Source organism: Notechis scutatus, chromosome Z (assembly GCF_049901735.1).
Source record: "Notechis scutatus isolate UNSWTSFEM ecotype Mainland chromosome Z, rNotScu1.2, whole genome shotgun sequence".
NCBI classification, from domain to species: domain Eukaryota; kingdom Metazoa; phylum Chordata; class Lepidosauria; order Squamata; family Elapidae; genus Notechis; species Notechis scutatus.
This window is the reverse complement of record NC_142025.1, coordinates 94,769,468-94,783,730: the sequence shown is the minus strand read 5'-3', so window position 1 is coordinate 94,783,730 and position 14,263 is coordinate 94,769,468. Positions and strand designations below refer to the sequence as shown.

General features: G+C 38.7%; 1 protein-coding gene across 2 annotated transcripts; it reads left to right on the top strand.

Annotated features, from left to right (window-relative positions):
* The first annotated feature begins 1,683 nt into the window (after positions 1–1,683).
* On the top strand, positions 1,684–13,996 carry RDM1 (RAD52 motif containing 1). Of its 2 annotated transcripts, XM_087944909.1 has the most exons (8): positions 1,684–1,833; positions 2,851–3,030; positions 3,476–3,547; positions 4,658–4,780; positions 6,530–6,695; positions 7,832–7,921; positions 9,110–9,198; positions 13,654–13,996. In XM_087944909.1, exons 1-8 carry the CDS (start codon positions 1,750–1,752, stop codon positions 13,708–13,710), a joined length of 861 nt encoding a protein of 286 aa, XP_087801035.1. In that variant the 5' UTR covers positions 1,684–1,749; the 3' UTR covers positions 13,711–13,996. The 2 variants fall into 2 exon arrangements, with proteins under 2 accessions (XP_087801035.1, XP_026525650.1); XM_026669865.2 differs by lacking the exon at positions 3,476–3,547 and having other exon boundaries at positions 1,686–1,833.
* The last annotated feature ends 267 nt before the right edge of the window (positions 13,997–14,263 follow it).

Here is a 14,263-nt window from a genome sequence, read left to right as displayed (position 1 = left end):
GAGGCGAATAGTTATTATTCTCAGCCGAAGCTGCTCCCAAACAACCAGAAACGAAGGCAGGCAGGCAGGCAGAACGGAGCACTGGATTGAACTGCCGGGCGGGTGGGGTGGGGTAAACGGGTGCTTTGGAGGAGGTGCGGCGACAGGAAAAGCCACACACCCCGGCTTCTTTGAAGCAGTTTCTTCCTGGGCTGGATGTTAGAGGTCCATCGTAGCTCTGAATGATCCCTAAACAAGGACTACAGGAGCTTCCTAGGGAAAACACACTGACTAAATGCTCCTCATTCAATTCCTGTTTTTACCAAACAGAGATAAGAGAAACATCTGCATGAAATTTTGTAGCTACACAGCTGGGCAAGACCTAGAACTAGAGAGACTGCAGTCAGGTGTCTTTAATGCTAGTTGTAGGGTAAACATAAAGTTTTGGGAATGGAAAATAGAATCCCGCCCCCACCCGCCGGTCCTTGAAAAAGTGTTTCTGCTTGAAACTGGTCCCTGGTACAAAAAAGGTTGGGGACCACTGCCCTAAATGATCTCCACTCAAATAAGCTTATTCACTTATAATTTATTTATTTGGTATGGTGTCAATAAGGACAAGAGGTTTTTAATCATTTTCATTTTTTTTTCATTAAAAGAATCTCACAAAAACATCTGAACAATTTTTTCAGTACATAGCCTTTATCATACTTTAGAATGCAACTTTCATCTTACAATTATTCAGGAATTATTTCCCAAAGACTATCAGAATTTAGTTAAGTTCATGAATTGCCCTAATTATGTTAGTGAACTAATTTATTAGTACAGTATTGGTTTGAGTAAAAGATCTTAGGATTTATAACTGCAATGACTTGATTCAACCAACAGATGGCTTAGCAATCAATAGCTGAGCATTTGAAAATCATTTCAGGGCTGATGCATAGATAGTCCTTGCCTTACTACCATTTGTTTAATGATTCTTCTAAGTTACGAGGAAAGTAAAAAAAGTGACTTGTGAATATCTTGCACATTTATGACCACTGAAGTAGCCCCACTCACGTGACCAAAATTCAGATGCTTGGCAACTGATTCATATTTACGACTGTTGCAATATCTCGGGATCATGTAATCTTTTACAAAGTTCTGACAAGCAAAATCAGAAGGCAAGCTGAGGTTCATTTAAGTGTGTTATTAATTTCACTGGACTGTGGCAAGAAAGAACCAAAAAAAAGAGCAAAACTCGGTAATTGTCTCCCCTCGGCAATAGAAATTTTGGACTCAATTTTGATCGCAAATCGAGGATTATTCTATAGAAAGTGAAGACAAATAAGAGAACAGCATCCAAGAAGAAAAACGGATCGCCTTTCTTACGCAAATCAAGCAAACCCAGGCATTTCATAGCGTTTGTACACGCGTTCCCGACTTCAATTTTAGGAAAGAAAAAACAGGATTTTAGGAAATATCGTCCTTCACCTCGCTCATCCTTGTTTTGCTTTCCTTCGCTTCGCTTCCAAATTATCCAAGAAAACGTAGCCCAACGCTTGCTGCTAAGACCGAACCTACAACTCCCCCCCCACACCACTAAAGGCTCGCTGCTTTTAATGGGACTTCTCTTCCTGCATCATCACGTGGGTTCAATTTTCTCCCACCAATCTGAGAGCTGAATCCAGACGTGCTGCAGAAGTACTGAAGGTCGCGACATCCATTCACCTCCTTTAGGCGGGAAGGAGGGAAGGTTTTACCCGCCCTTTTCCCCTGACGGTCGTAGCTGGCATGGCTGAGATTTTGGAGTTCCGCGTCCCCCCGGGGAATGGCCGGACTCTTCTCGTCTTGGGGCTGGAGTCGGATGCGTCGGAGGCAAGTGACGAAAAAGCAAGGCTGGGTTTTCCTCCAACCTTTCCCCGTGTATCGACATCTTTTCAGAGTTTCCGGAGGCTCCTTCATTGCATTTGTGTAAACCGGCAAAAGCAGCTGTTGTTACCTCTCCGTCCGCTGCTTCTTTGTTAGAATATTTATTGGCAAGGAAGTTCTCTGAGTCTGTGGGAACCGTGTTTGGAAAACGCCTTCTTCCCGCCTTAAGCGTTGGGGCTGTTACAGCAACCCTGCCTTATCAACGGGGGAATCGCTGGGTCTAACGGCATTTTGCTGCTCTGCCCCATTGGGGACGGCGAGAGTGAAGGCGATTGTGTATTTGCGGTGGTAGTAAAACTACACTACGCTTTGGCCAAACAGTTCACCCCCCCTCTTTTTTTTTGGCTTCAATTCAGTGAACTTACGATACTCTTAAGCATATTTAGCATATCCTTATGGTGACGTGATCAAAATGCAGTGCTTGGCAACTGACATTCATTTGTGATGGTTGGGGTATCCCAAGGTCATATAATTCCTTCCTGTGACCTTCTGACAAGCCAAGTCAGTGGAGAAGTCAGATTCACTTAATAATTACAGTGAATTGCTAAACAGCTGTGGTAAGAAAGATTGTAAAATGGGGCAAAACTCACTTAACATCTGTCTCACTTAGCGACAAAATTTTGGGGCTATTTATGGTTGTAAGATGAGGACTACCTCAAATTTTGGGGCTATTTATGGTTGTAAATTTATGGTTGTAAATTGAGGACCACCTGTACTCTAAAGATTACAGGTATCCATACTGGAATTCATCAGCCAGCATGAAACTGAATCACTATTCAAGGTTTGCCCAACAAAGCAAGAGTGAACAGTTTTCAGTTTGTGTTCAGTCCAAGCCTAATCAACTTTCAGGAAAATTGTGACTCTTAGTTGCTCACAACCCACTATCTGAGACTCTTTAGCTTTTTCACAAATACTGTCTTTTCTAATAGATTTCTTCATGTGTTTGCCTTTTTTTCCCTCCAGCATGCTCTGCATCTTACCTTCTCTGCCTTTGGACTGCTCCATTCAGTAAGACTCCACAGAAACGCTCCAGTAGCTGGGCCTGGCTATCATGCCTTTGTTAAGTTCTACTCTGCCCGAGATGCCAGCAAGGCACAACAGGCTTGCAATGGGAGGTCACTGTTTCAGAAAACTGCTGTGAAGGTATGTCACTGCATAATCTAAGATCATGGAATCCACAGCTCATACTAGACTATGATTTGCTTAATGGTGTTTTACTCTATGAAACATAACTGAACTTTACAGACCTCTGTGGTTATGTTCATACAACATTGTAAACTAAAGCCTAAGAAACTGCACTAGTACAATATGTGAACCAGATTCTACAGCTGAGGTCTTTTAAAATAATTACTGCCATAGGATAGTTGTCAGTTATTTGAAGCCTGATTTTATCAAGATCCTGAATACTTTTTAGCAGATAATCTAGAATGAGGTGCTGACTTTTTGCTTTGTAGGCAAGTTGCTTTACCCTGCTAAGGGAAGCAGTAAACTTGCAGTAAGTGAATGTCAAGGTCACTAAAGATACTCTGTTCTTTGATCCTTCTGTAATTCCATATGTCTCATTAATAGCTGGGGCTTATTTCAACAGTGTTGCATCTCTAGTCTTACACGGTTATCTGTGAAGACTGGCCCTGAAGAAGTGGACAGGATATTTGAAGCTGTAAGCATGCTACCTGTATCTTACATCCATGCTTCTCACGGTTGATTAAGGTCTCCCAAAAGATGGTATGTGACTAAGTCCAAGCAGAGGTAAATACTTCCTTGAGAAGGGAGTGGTTCTGCTTGCACTTAGGGTCCCACCCATTCCTCAAGAATTGACTGTCCTGGATAATTTCAGCCTATTTCTAACCTTCCCATTTTGGATAAAGTTGTTGAGAACCTGCTGTGTTGCAGCTCCAAAGAGCCCACGTTTTAGCAAATTATCTGAATCTCTTTCAGTCAAGTTTCAGATTGAATGCCGTCATGAAGCAGGCATTGGTTGCACTTCTTAATGACTTCTAGTAGGCCCAGTATGCAGGTGGGCTGCTACCCGTTCACACCAGCTCAACCTGCAGCTGACTTCTGCACCTTGCCTGCTCTAGTCACCACAGTTGCATGAGAAGACGTGTGCTGGAAGCCGCGTGCATGAAATCTCCATGTGTTTAAAGCAGCATGCAAGCATGGAAGGAGCTCACATTTTTTCACAAATTATTGAAGCCCACCTCTCAGTACACTATATCTATACTGACCCTCCTTGCTCTCTTGGAGGGTCAGTCTCCTCTTTTTAAAGTATCTGAAGTAACCCAGGATGCTGAATTGTGGACCGTTGGACTGTCTACAAGCAGTCCATTTGCAAACTTCTACAGCTTTGGGATTGAAATGGTGAGCTATCTTAGAATATGAAATGCTACAGTATCAACATCTGTTGGCTAAAAATTATATGGGATGAAATTCAGCATATCTGAAGGCAACCAGTTCAGGTTAGAATTTTGTCATGGAATGGAGTTTTATTTTATCACTTCTTATATTGGTAACAAACAGTTTTCTTTCCAATTTCTACATATTTTATTGAAAAATATTAAATATTTATGAAAAGCCAAAAAATGGTATAAAAATATGTCTGTCTTTTTTACCTATTCGTGAAAAACAGGAAAATACATGTAATCGATTGGTGGTAATATCTTTTCTGTTAGGTTCTTAGCAAGAGTGAAATTCAATTTTTGATGGCTTTGGGAGAAAATGGGGATTTCAGTACATCCCTCTAATGAGACATCGAATTCTTCTTTTTCAGATTTGCATTTGTACCAGACAGAGGGCTCTTGCAAAGCAAACATTACCTTTGAACAGCTACAAAAGCCAAGAATTAGCCAATTACTACCTTGGTTTCAATGGTTGGTCCAGTCGCATCGTCACTGTAAGAATGAGTTAGGTTTTTATTTTGTTTCTTATTTTTCTATTTTCATAAGGATAGTAAGACTAAATATAGCAATAGCAATACAACTGGTTTATATGCCACTCTCAGCAGTTTACAATGTCAGCATATTGCTCCCAACATTCTGGTCATTTTACTGACTTCAGAAGGATGGAAGGGTGAGTTAACCTTGAGCCCCTTAGCGTCTAACTCCTGGCAGTAGGCAGAGTCTGCCTGCAATATTGCATATCACTGCACCATCAGGACAAGAAAATACATTGTTTAGTATTTGACTTTTCAATAGTTGATGAAAGTGACCTAAAACTTGCCATTTGTTGACCACATGTGTAAATTAAATTACCACAGTCCAGTAATCTCCAGCTGTGTCAAACAATTCCCATTTTCCCTATCCATGCTGCCATGAAGGGGAAAAATATTCTACTCCAATGCATGTAGAAAACATCAGATAAGGATGATTTAATTACATTATAGGTGATGTTTTGCCAACATGAGATGTTTTAACTGATTCTTTTTGATACATAATTTAAATGTTCATTTTCTACTTATAGGACTGTGATTTTCTAATAAATGTTTGGAGAAAAATATTAATTCAGGAAAATCTATATTGGTAGTTGTACTTCTTCATCTTTAGATGTTTGTTTTCTTATTATGGCTGCTTATTTACTTATCCATTTAGATATTTATTTATTTAGATTTGTTTGCTACCTATCTTACCACAGGGTAACTCTGGGCAGCTTACAATGTTAAAAAGAATAAAACACACCTATAATATGAATAAAATCTTATAAGAATACAAATTATCAACTAACTAAGAGATGGGGAGGGAGAAGGATAAGCAGGGAGGTTACAGAAGGTCAGAAGGGTGAGAGTTGACTTCACTGTAAAGGCCAAGATGTTCCAAAGGGCAGGAGTAACCACAAAGAAGTCCCTTCTGAAGCCCAGCAGCCAGGCTGATGGGACCCACAAAATGGGGCTAGCAGGGGTGGGGCAGAGCAATCCCATTGTGATAGACAATTCCTCAAGTAACCTGGACCTATGCCGTGAAGGGCTTTAAAGGTGATTACTGACATCTTGAATTGCACCTGGAAACAACTGGCAGCCAATGCAGTTCACAGAGCAATGGTGTAACAAGGTCCACTCTACAAGCCCCCAAAGGTTTATCCACCCTTGTAGGCTTTGGCAGAATTTGGCCAAGGCATCCTCCTCCCTCCCCCCACACTTTGGTCATTGGTTCTATATGGTGTGGCCCTGTAGTCCTTTTCTCTCCTGAGGAAAGCGATAAGATCTACTTAGAAGCTAGCCCAAGGTGTTTTTTTAAATGCTTTCAAGGCCTAGGGAAAGACCTTTTCCTTTTCCTTCTCCTTTCTTTGAATTCCAGAGGACAGGGAAACAGTATTCCATTTGTTCTCGCTCTTTCTGACTTCTTCTAGACTCTGTCTATGTGAGAGACCGATGTGCTTCTTGTTCCATGAGTATAGGATGTGCTTCTTGTTCCATGAGCATAGGATGTGCTTCTTGTTCCATGAGCATAGGATGTGCTTCTTGTTCCATGAGCATAGGGAGCTGCCAAGGATACAAGCAAAACAAGAACTGTGCTCATGGTGCAGAATACTAATCTACATAATGCAAATGTTCAATAAAATTATGGTAATGAAAAAGAATCCAATGTAGCATGGATAAAGACATGGACTCTTGCTTTCCTTTCTATATATTACTCGCATAATGGAACAGCTGCAGAATATATCTGGCTTTGAGGACGATGAGAAAGAAGGAGGAGGAACTTTGCCCAGGCAACATAATTCAAAGTATCTTTGCGTGCAAGAATTAAGCATCCCAAGATATGGGATTTATACCAGAGGGATTGGTGTAGCTGAACTTCATGTGAACCCCAGTCAAGGTAACATGGAAATGGAGAGGGTAGGGAAGGCTGGAGTGAAGTACCCAAAGCGTATTAAAGTAATACTATCACTTATAGTGCAGTCAGACATAGGGTTTTTCCTTTCTTGGATAGGGTTTTGCCCACCGAAATAATCACATTTGGGGATGATTCTTGATCAAGGGCTGTTAGGAACTTCAATGACATTTTCATTCCAATAAAAAGCACAGCTGCCTTTGGTATATGTTAAGTTATTTTTAGTGTTAAATGTAGATTGAAACTGGGTTGGCAAAGTGGCTCCTAATTTTTGGAATTTGCAGCAAGTTAAAAAATGACTAAATAGTCTGACTGGGTTTAGGTATTCTCCAGCTATGTTGGGGAACAATTATCTGAAGTCTCATCTAGTTTGGGAAGTCTAAGAGGTTGTAGAACATTGGAGTCACGGGAAGGTGAGGTTAGTGCTAACCTGATTGAAGAGAGCTTGATTGTAGATAGATGGAAATGTTGAAATGCATTTGAATATAAGATGGAAATGTGGTCCATTATATTCATGCTGCGTGTCCTTTGTGGAGTCCCACAATTTAAAAACCAGGAGATTGCGAGTTCTAGTCCTCCCTTAGGCATAAAAGCTGGCCCAGTGACTTTGGGTTAGTCACTCTCTCAGCCCAACTCACCTCACAGAACTGTTATAAGGAAGCACTACTTACACCACCTTGATGGGATATATCACCTTCATTATTCTGGAAAGGTTAAACGGGTGATAACTGAAGTAAGGAGTCTGTTCAGCAAACTGGTAATAAGGCTTAGTTTAATGTACAAACTCACTGACTTTCATAACCACGTAATGCTCAAATTCACCATGCTTCGGGCTTAAATCTACTACATTTGGTAAAAAGCTGTTAAACCAGTGTTTGCTACATAAAAAGACTAGTGTAAATAAAATATAAGTAGATCAAATTTTATTTATTTTATTTATTTTCTTATGTCAAATAAAGTTTTTTATATATTGAATCTGAATTAAATTTGAACTGGCTATTGTGTCAGAATTGCCATTTTTTACCGAGGCAGGGCTGACATTGATTCAGAAATGTTCAGCCATGCTTGAGCTACCAAGAAAATTTAAAATCCAACTGTTATTTTGGATTTATGTCTTTCAGAGTTTCTCACAGCCTTCCGTAATGCTCAGAAGTTTGCAGTGCAGCAGGCCCTCTCGGATGCATTTCGGAAAATACTCTTCATAATCCTAGGCAAGACAATCCACCTTCCTTATAATTTCTTTTTCTGTACTTCCTTCCATCTCCCATCCAAGGAAATGATTGAATATTTGTATAATTAAATATACATCCCAAGAATACAAGCTATTTGCTTGCTCTATGTCACACCTTCAATTTCTTTTTTCAATGTGGCTTGTTTCAAATCTTAACCAGATCTGCTGGATTTATACTTTGCTCTAACCTGTATGTTGTTTGTTTGCAGCTTAACATACTACAGAAACTCAATTTGGCTTGTTCAATAAATAATGGTTATATAGATCACAGCTTAGTGTAATTTGTGATCCTTTTGTCAGTATGAACAACAACAAATAGCAAATAAAAATAGTGTTTTCCCATGAAGTGTTCTTGAAAGCCTTGCTGTAATTAAGAAAGAGAAACGAGAATGTGCAAAGCCAAGGCTCATTGTGTTCTTATTCATCATGCTAAATTGCGGCAAAGCAATTTTTTATTTATTTTGTACACACTTTCTCTAAAATTTCTTCAGTTTGGATCAACTTGTTCATATCATCTAATGTAGCACTTTCAACCTCCAGATAAGTTATTCCAAATAGCTGTTGGCAAGTTGGAGAGTACAAATTGAATGGCTTCTTAATACATTCTTCTCATTGTTGTGAATACGTTTATCTGCTCTGTACTTTGACTTTTTCTTCTCAATGCATTCAGCTTCATGCTTCCATATGTCCTCTGTGCCTTGTTGTCTTTCTATTTGCCTTCAAAGAAACTTTGTTTTAATCACATCAATAATCATAAAATAACTTCATGCCTGACTCTTCATTTCTCTCATGTTTCTTGCATCATGGGAATTCCTGGTTCATTTCATTGATATCCATCTTTCCTTTCACTGATTGCCCCATTTCTGGGGTACATTACTGTTGTTTGTTCCTGAGAAACAACTTTAGCCATAGCTCAGGAGATTCTGCCCACAAATCTCTCATATTGCATCTAAATTAATCCTAAATCTCACTTCAACCAGATTATAAACAGATAATAGTAATTATGAGCATTCTAGCATTTAGAAATAATAAGGAAGTATTAATTTTAGTTCAATCCTAAATTGAGAAATTATAAAATCCTAAATTTCAGAAATGTTTCAAAATTTGTGTTCATTTGTTTATGGTTGATTTGTTCAAAGTTGGCCTTATTTTTTATTATTTTTTTCAGAAAATGGGAAGTTGGCGGTGGAGTACAGCTGTCCTGAGAAAGACCCCATTGACTGTTTATCAGAAGAGGAACTCAGGGGTCACATTCAGGTAAACAGAAGCCCTTTTTAAAAATGCATTTGCATACCCTCAAGTTGCTTTCTTTCTTTTTCCTTTATCATCAACAAAAATAAAATAGAAAATAGAAAAATGAACATCCAAAAGTAACGGGGGAAAAAAAATCTTGTATACAGCCACCACCACTCCAATGTTAAATAGATCTAATCTTGAATGTTAAAAAAAATCCACCTGGCTTGATTCTGAAAAGTAAACTAAAAAAAAAACACTTGTTAAGTTCTTCCCTTACATAACAGGATTACAAATAGTTAGTATAAGCTTTCCCATCCCTATTATTAAATACTATATTAAAATACTATATTAAATAAACAAATATTCCAGATGAGTTAGTCTCTGTATAATAATCAAATCAACCCAACATCTAATCATAATATATTTGTTAAAAAAGGGGGTGGAATCAACAAGTTAGCCCAAACATTACGCTCAACTTCAAATCCTGTTAACTTTCTGTGATTGTATTAACACATAAAAACTCCACAGACTGTTTCCAATTCCTTATAAAATTGTCTAGTCCCTTGTCTCTAATCCAGGCAGTTAATTTTGCCGTCTCTGTCAGTTTTAGTTTTAATTGAGTCACTTTTAAAATCCATTCTTCAACAATTGGCATCTCTTTTCCTTTCAAGTGCTTAGCAAGCCCACTTTTTTTAAATTTATGTATAATAGCTACAAGAAAAGCTTCAGGTTTCATTAGTATTTGTATCTTAAATATTTTCTGCATTATCATAATTATGTTTATCCAGCATGGTTTAACATGTTTACAAGACCACGACATATGATAAAATGTACTTGGATTTTTTTTAACATTTCCACCACTTGCTAGAGATTTCACTAGACATTTTCACTAGTCTATCTGGGGTCAAATACCAACAATACATACATCATTTTATAAAAAATTCAAAGTGTAAGTCAAAGTAAATTTTAAACCATTAGTCCATACATTCTTTCATTTATCCAGCATTATGTTATACCCCAAATTTTTTGCCAACTTTACCATACTGTCTTTGACATATTTATCTTCCATACTCATCTTTTTAAGTAACCATTTTATATACTTTATTAATCAGGTGGTCATCACCAGAACATAAGTTGATCTCCAATTCAAAAAAAAACAAAAAAAAATAAAACTATCAAATTTAAATATTTCAAAAATTCTATAATAATTAAACCAATCACAACAAATCCTTCACTTACTTATTGTTCTCTTGTTTTTATCTTAAGTTCCTCTTCAAATGCCAGTAGATCCCAATATGTCATCCATTTGCATTCCAATGACACCTCTTTTCTATATATTATTCCATGGGGTGATAGCCAAAGTGGCATTTCGTTAGTCAATCTTTTTTTATATTTCTACCCTACTCGCCCAATTGATTGCCTAATGATATGATTCTTAAAACCAGAATTAACTTTTACTTTGTCGTACCTCAAATAAGCATGCCACCCAAATCTCAAATCACCTTCAAGATCTAAAAACCTTAGATTTTTCAAACTTATCCAGTCTTTTAATCATTCCAAACAACAAGCAGCATAATCTTTCAACGTCCTTTCAGTTAGCAACCTGATATCATAGGTGTGTGGAAGCTGAGAGGAACGAATAGAAGTAATTATCCCTCACAAGAATTTTAGAATACAATTATTGCTGGAGCATTTATCAGTTTATCAGACTTGGATCAAATACTGTTGGGAGACAAGTGGACTGGAAACCAGAGATACTATGGCGTATAACAGGTCACTCATCAGCTCCTCTTAGCAACAAAGGTTGGCACTCCAGCACTGCTGACTTCCCAGGCTTGAAGGATTGTGAGTGGTGAATTCTTGATAAGGATTGTTTCCAGTTTAATCAGCATCCCTAGAAGCACATGTCTCAATCTATAGGCTTCTCTACAGCTTCAATTACAATGCATAGGACAGAATAGACAGAAGAATTTCTTGGGGAAATGACTAAACTTTTACAATTCATTTTCCAAGAATGCCAAGAAACGTATCAACGTGTGTCATCTTTAAAATGTTGTCTACCTCTCTTGCCCTCAGGCTCTATATTCCTTTCAAATTGTGAGGGTATGGGAAAGCTCTAGAATTTATGCATCTTTGACAAGCTGTGACCACTCTAAATGATGTTGGCAGTCCTCCTAAAAATCGGAAATTCTGGAAACTGCAGTCTAACTTAGCTGAGAGCTGTCTAGTTGGCAAAAGCCATTTTAAGCAAAATTATAAATCCATGATAGCAAGTATGGACCTTGCGGTATTTAAAAGAAAAAGAAAAAAAAAATAACTAAGCAACATATGCTGGAGGCCGATGGATAAATGGGAACAATTGTCACCATTAGCACTCTTCAACTTGAAATCCTCCAGATATATAAGATAAATTCTGATAATCGTGGTAAAATATGGAAACTAGAAGCTCAACAAAAGCATAGAAGATTGATCCTTGTCAAATCTTCTGAGTTTCTTAGAAGCATCTGTCCACCCTCTCATGAAAAACTGTATATAATTAGCTGCATATTTGATCTGACATATAAGGCTATTCTTTCCTTTTCAAAGATGAAAAGAACTGCCCTCTTGTCTGATTTAGCATTTTTTTTTCAATTGGCTGTCGAATAGGCCAGGGGTCTCCAAATGCCAGCCTGCAGTCTACTAGTCAGCCATGAACTGTTTGGTATCAGGGTGCAGAAGCGGCAGACGTGTGTGCGCATGCATCCCCACTTGCACAAACAGCAAGCAAGCACGTGCTCACGCTCTCAATTTGCTATCAGGGTGCAGAAGCGGCAGATGTGTGTGCGCATGCATCCCCACTTGCACAAACAGCAAGCAAGCATGTGCTCACGCTCTCAATTTGCTATCGGTGCAGAAGCGGTAGACGTGTGTGCGCATGCATCCCCACTTGCACAAACAGCACGCAAGCACGTGCTCACGCATATCGAATGTCCTAGTGGTTAAGTCAGCATGTAAGCATAACTAAAAATGACCAATAAAGAACAGGAGAAAGCATATGATAAAATACACCCAGGGGATCAGCTTAGGCTGTACTCCTACTTCCCAAAGAGGAGAAACATAAGATAGTTTCATCTATGTACTTATTGTCCAGATACTATGGGATTTTTTGGAGCTAAATCTGCAGAGCTAGACTAATATTTGAACAAGCAGTTGGTCTTTTAGAATGTGTTTGCATAGTTAAATCATGTTTTTTAAATAGTATTTGCAGAGTGCAGTAAGTCATGGTTTGTTTAGTTGTAATTATTGATTTAGCTACAGTTAGTTGGGTTCAGTAATCACATCTGGTATAGTTTGTAAACTAGGGTGACTTGATTCACACACTAAAACAATTATTACGCCGTCTTCGGTCTGATTTAAGCATGGTATATAAAATCATACATTGCAATGTCCTACCTGTCAATGAATACTTCAGCTTCAACCATAACAACACAAGAGCAAGCAATAGATACAAACTCAAAGTTAACCGCACCAAACTTGATTGCAGGAAATACGACTTCAGCAATAGAGTGGTCAATGTCTGGAATACTCTACCCGACTCTGTAGTTTCTTCCCCAAACCCCAAAAACTTTAACCTTAGACTGTCTACTATTGACCTCACCCCTTTCCTAAGAGGTCTGTAGGGGGCGTGCATAAGCGCACCAACCCAAAAGCCTCCTACCGTCCCTGTCCTATTGTTTCTCTTATTCTTCTTTTATTTTTCTTATATGTACCCATTTCATGTATTCACAACTATGTATACACTTATACTTATTATCTTGTAAACAATTGGCAAATCAAATAAATAAATAAATAAATAAAAATAATTATAGAAGGTTTTATATGATGTCTTAACAAGATTCTATCTGAAAGATGGAGAACTTTGGATTGACATAAGTAACCTTCTATGTCAATCCAAGAGTTCCTTGTGAAAATTTAGAGGGAAAGACAGTTGCTGGGAAAAAGAATGAAATTGTATGTAGAAGGAGCCCCCATTCTTGCTGTTTGGGGCTTCTGTTAAACTATGCAGAAAGCATCCAAGATACCGTATTTGCCGGCGTATAAGACGACTTTTTTGCCCCAAAAAACATGCCTCCAAGTGGGGGTCGCTCTTATACGCCGGTATATCCACTGCCGCTTTCGGATGCTTGTTGACGCAGCGGCGCCTCTGGCTTCCTGGATCCCCTGCGCCGCTTCCGCTTCATCCCGCTCGCCTTGCTCCGCCCGAGGCTGCAGCCTTCCTGCTCTTCCCACGGCCCCTGGCACTCTGCCCTGCCGCTGCAGCCCCGGGGATTTCTGGAGGGCGTTTCCGGTGGTGGTGGGGGGTCGTCTTATACGCCGGGTCGTCTTATATGCCGGCAAATACGGTAACTTTTCAAAATGTTTTGTATTAAAAATCTGTGACAATTGAAGAATTCAGCCTTTGCCAATTATCAAGGTGTTCCTTCCCTCTTTTCCCAGATTACTGAATTGTCATTTTCACAGCTGGACCCTCTAGGAGAAGAAGAGATCTTGTGAAATTTTAACATGGATGGAGAATAGCAGATTATTGACACAGATCCTTCTTTCTTCTTGCTGATCTGGAAGGGTATCCTGTTCTCTGCTAAGCACATTATCCATCATCCTGGAACTCGGTTCTCCTTGTTTTTACAGCACTTGGGTGATGAAGCTACCAAATTCAAGCTACCAATCAGAAGATAGTACTCTTCCAAGGAAAGATTAATTGCCTATTTATAATGAGTGATGATTGGAAAGGCAGTAGTATTGTTGGGTTTTATATTTTTCTAATAAATGGTTTACTGATAGAAAAGATGACTTGATTCTATCTTTTTTTTATAGGAGCCAATATTTTCAATAAAATAGATACTAGCTTTGTATCATAAATATCCAATAGGGGATTATCATCCCCCCCCCCACTCCCAAATAATTAAGAAGTGAGGGAGTGGGCCAATAAAAATAGAACAAACTGCTGAAAAGAAAAGAAGCAAGATACGTTTTTACTCCCTTTACATTTACTTTTTTCTTTCCTCTCTCCAGATTTTACCTCAACTTTCTCTCTAGAGCAGATCCT

Excerpts from the sequence above, each read along its gene's own strand:
- RDM1 (XM_087944909.1), top strand. The coding sequence starts at position 1,750 with ATGGCTGAGATTTTGGAGTTCCGCGTCCCCCCGGGGAATGGCCGGACT. Across the intron at positions 3,031-3,475 it reads TTCAGAAAACTGCTGTGAAG|TGTTGCATCTCTAGTCTTAC; the intron begins GTATGTCACTGC and ends TTATTTCAACAG. Across the intron at positions 4,781-6,529 it reads GGTCCAGTCGCATCGTCACT|CTGCAGAATATATCTGGCTT; the intron begins GTAAGAATGAGT and ends ATAATGGAACAG.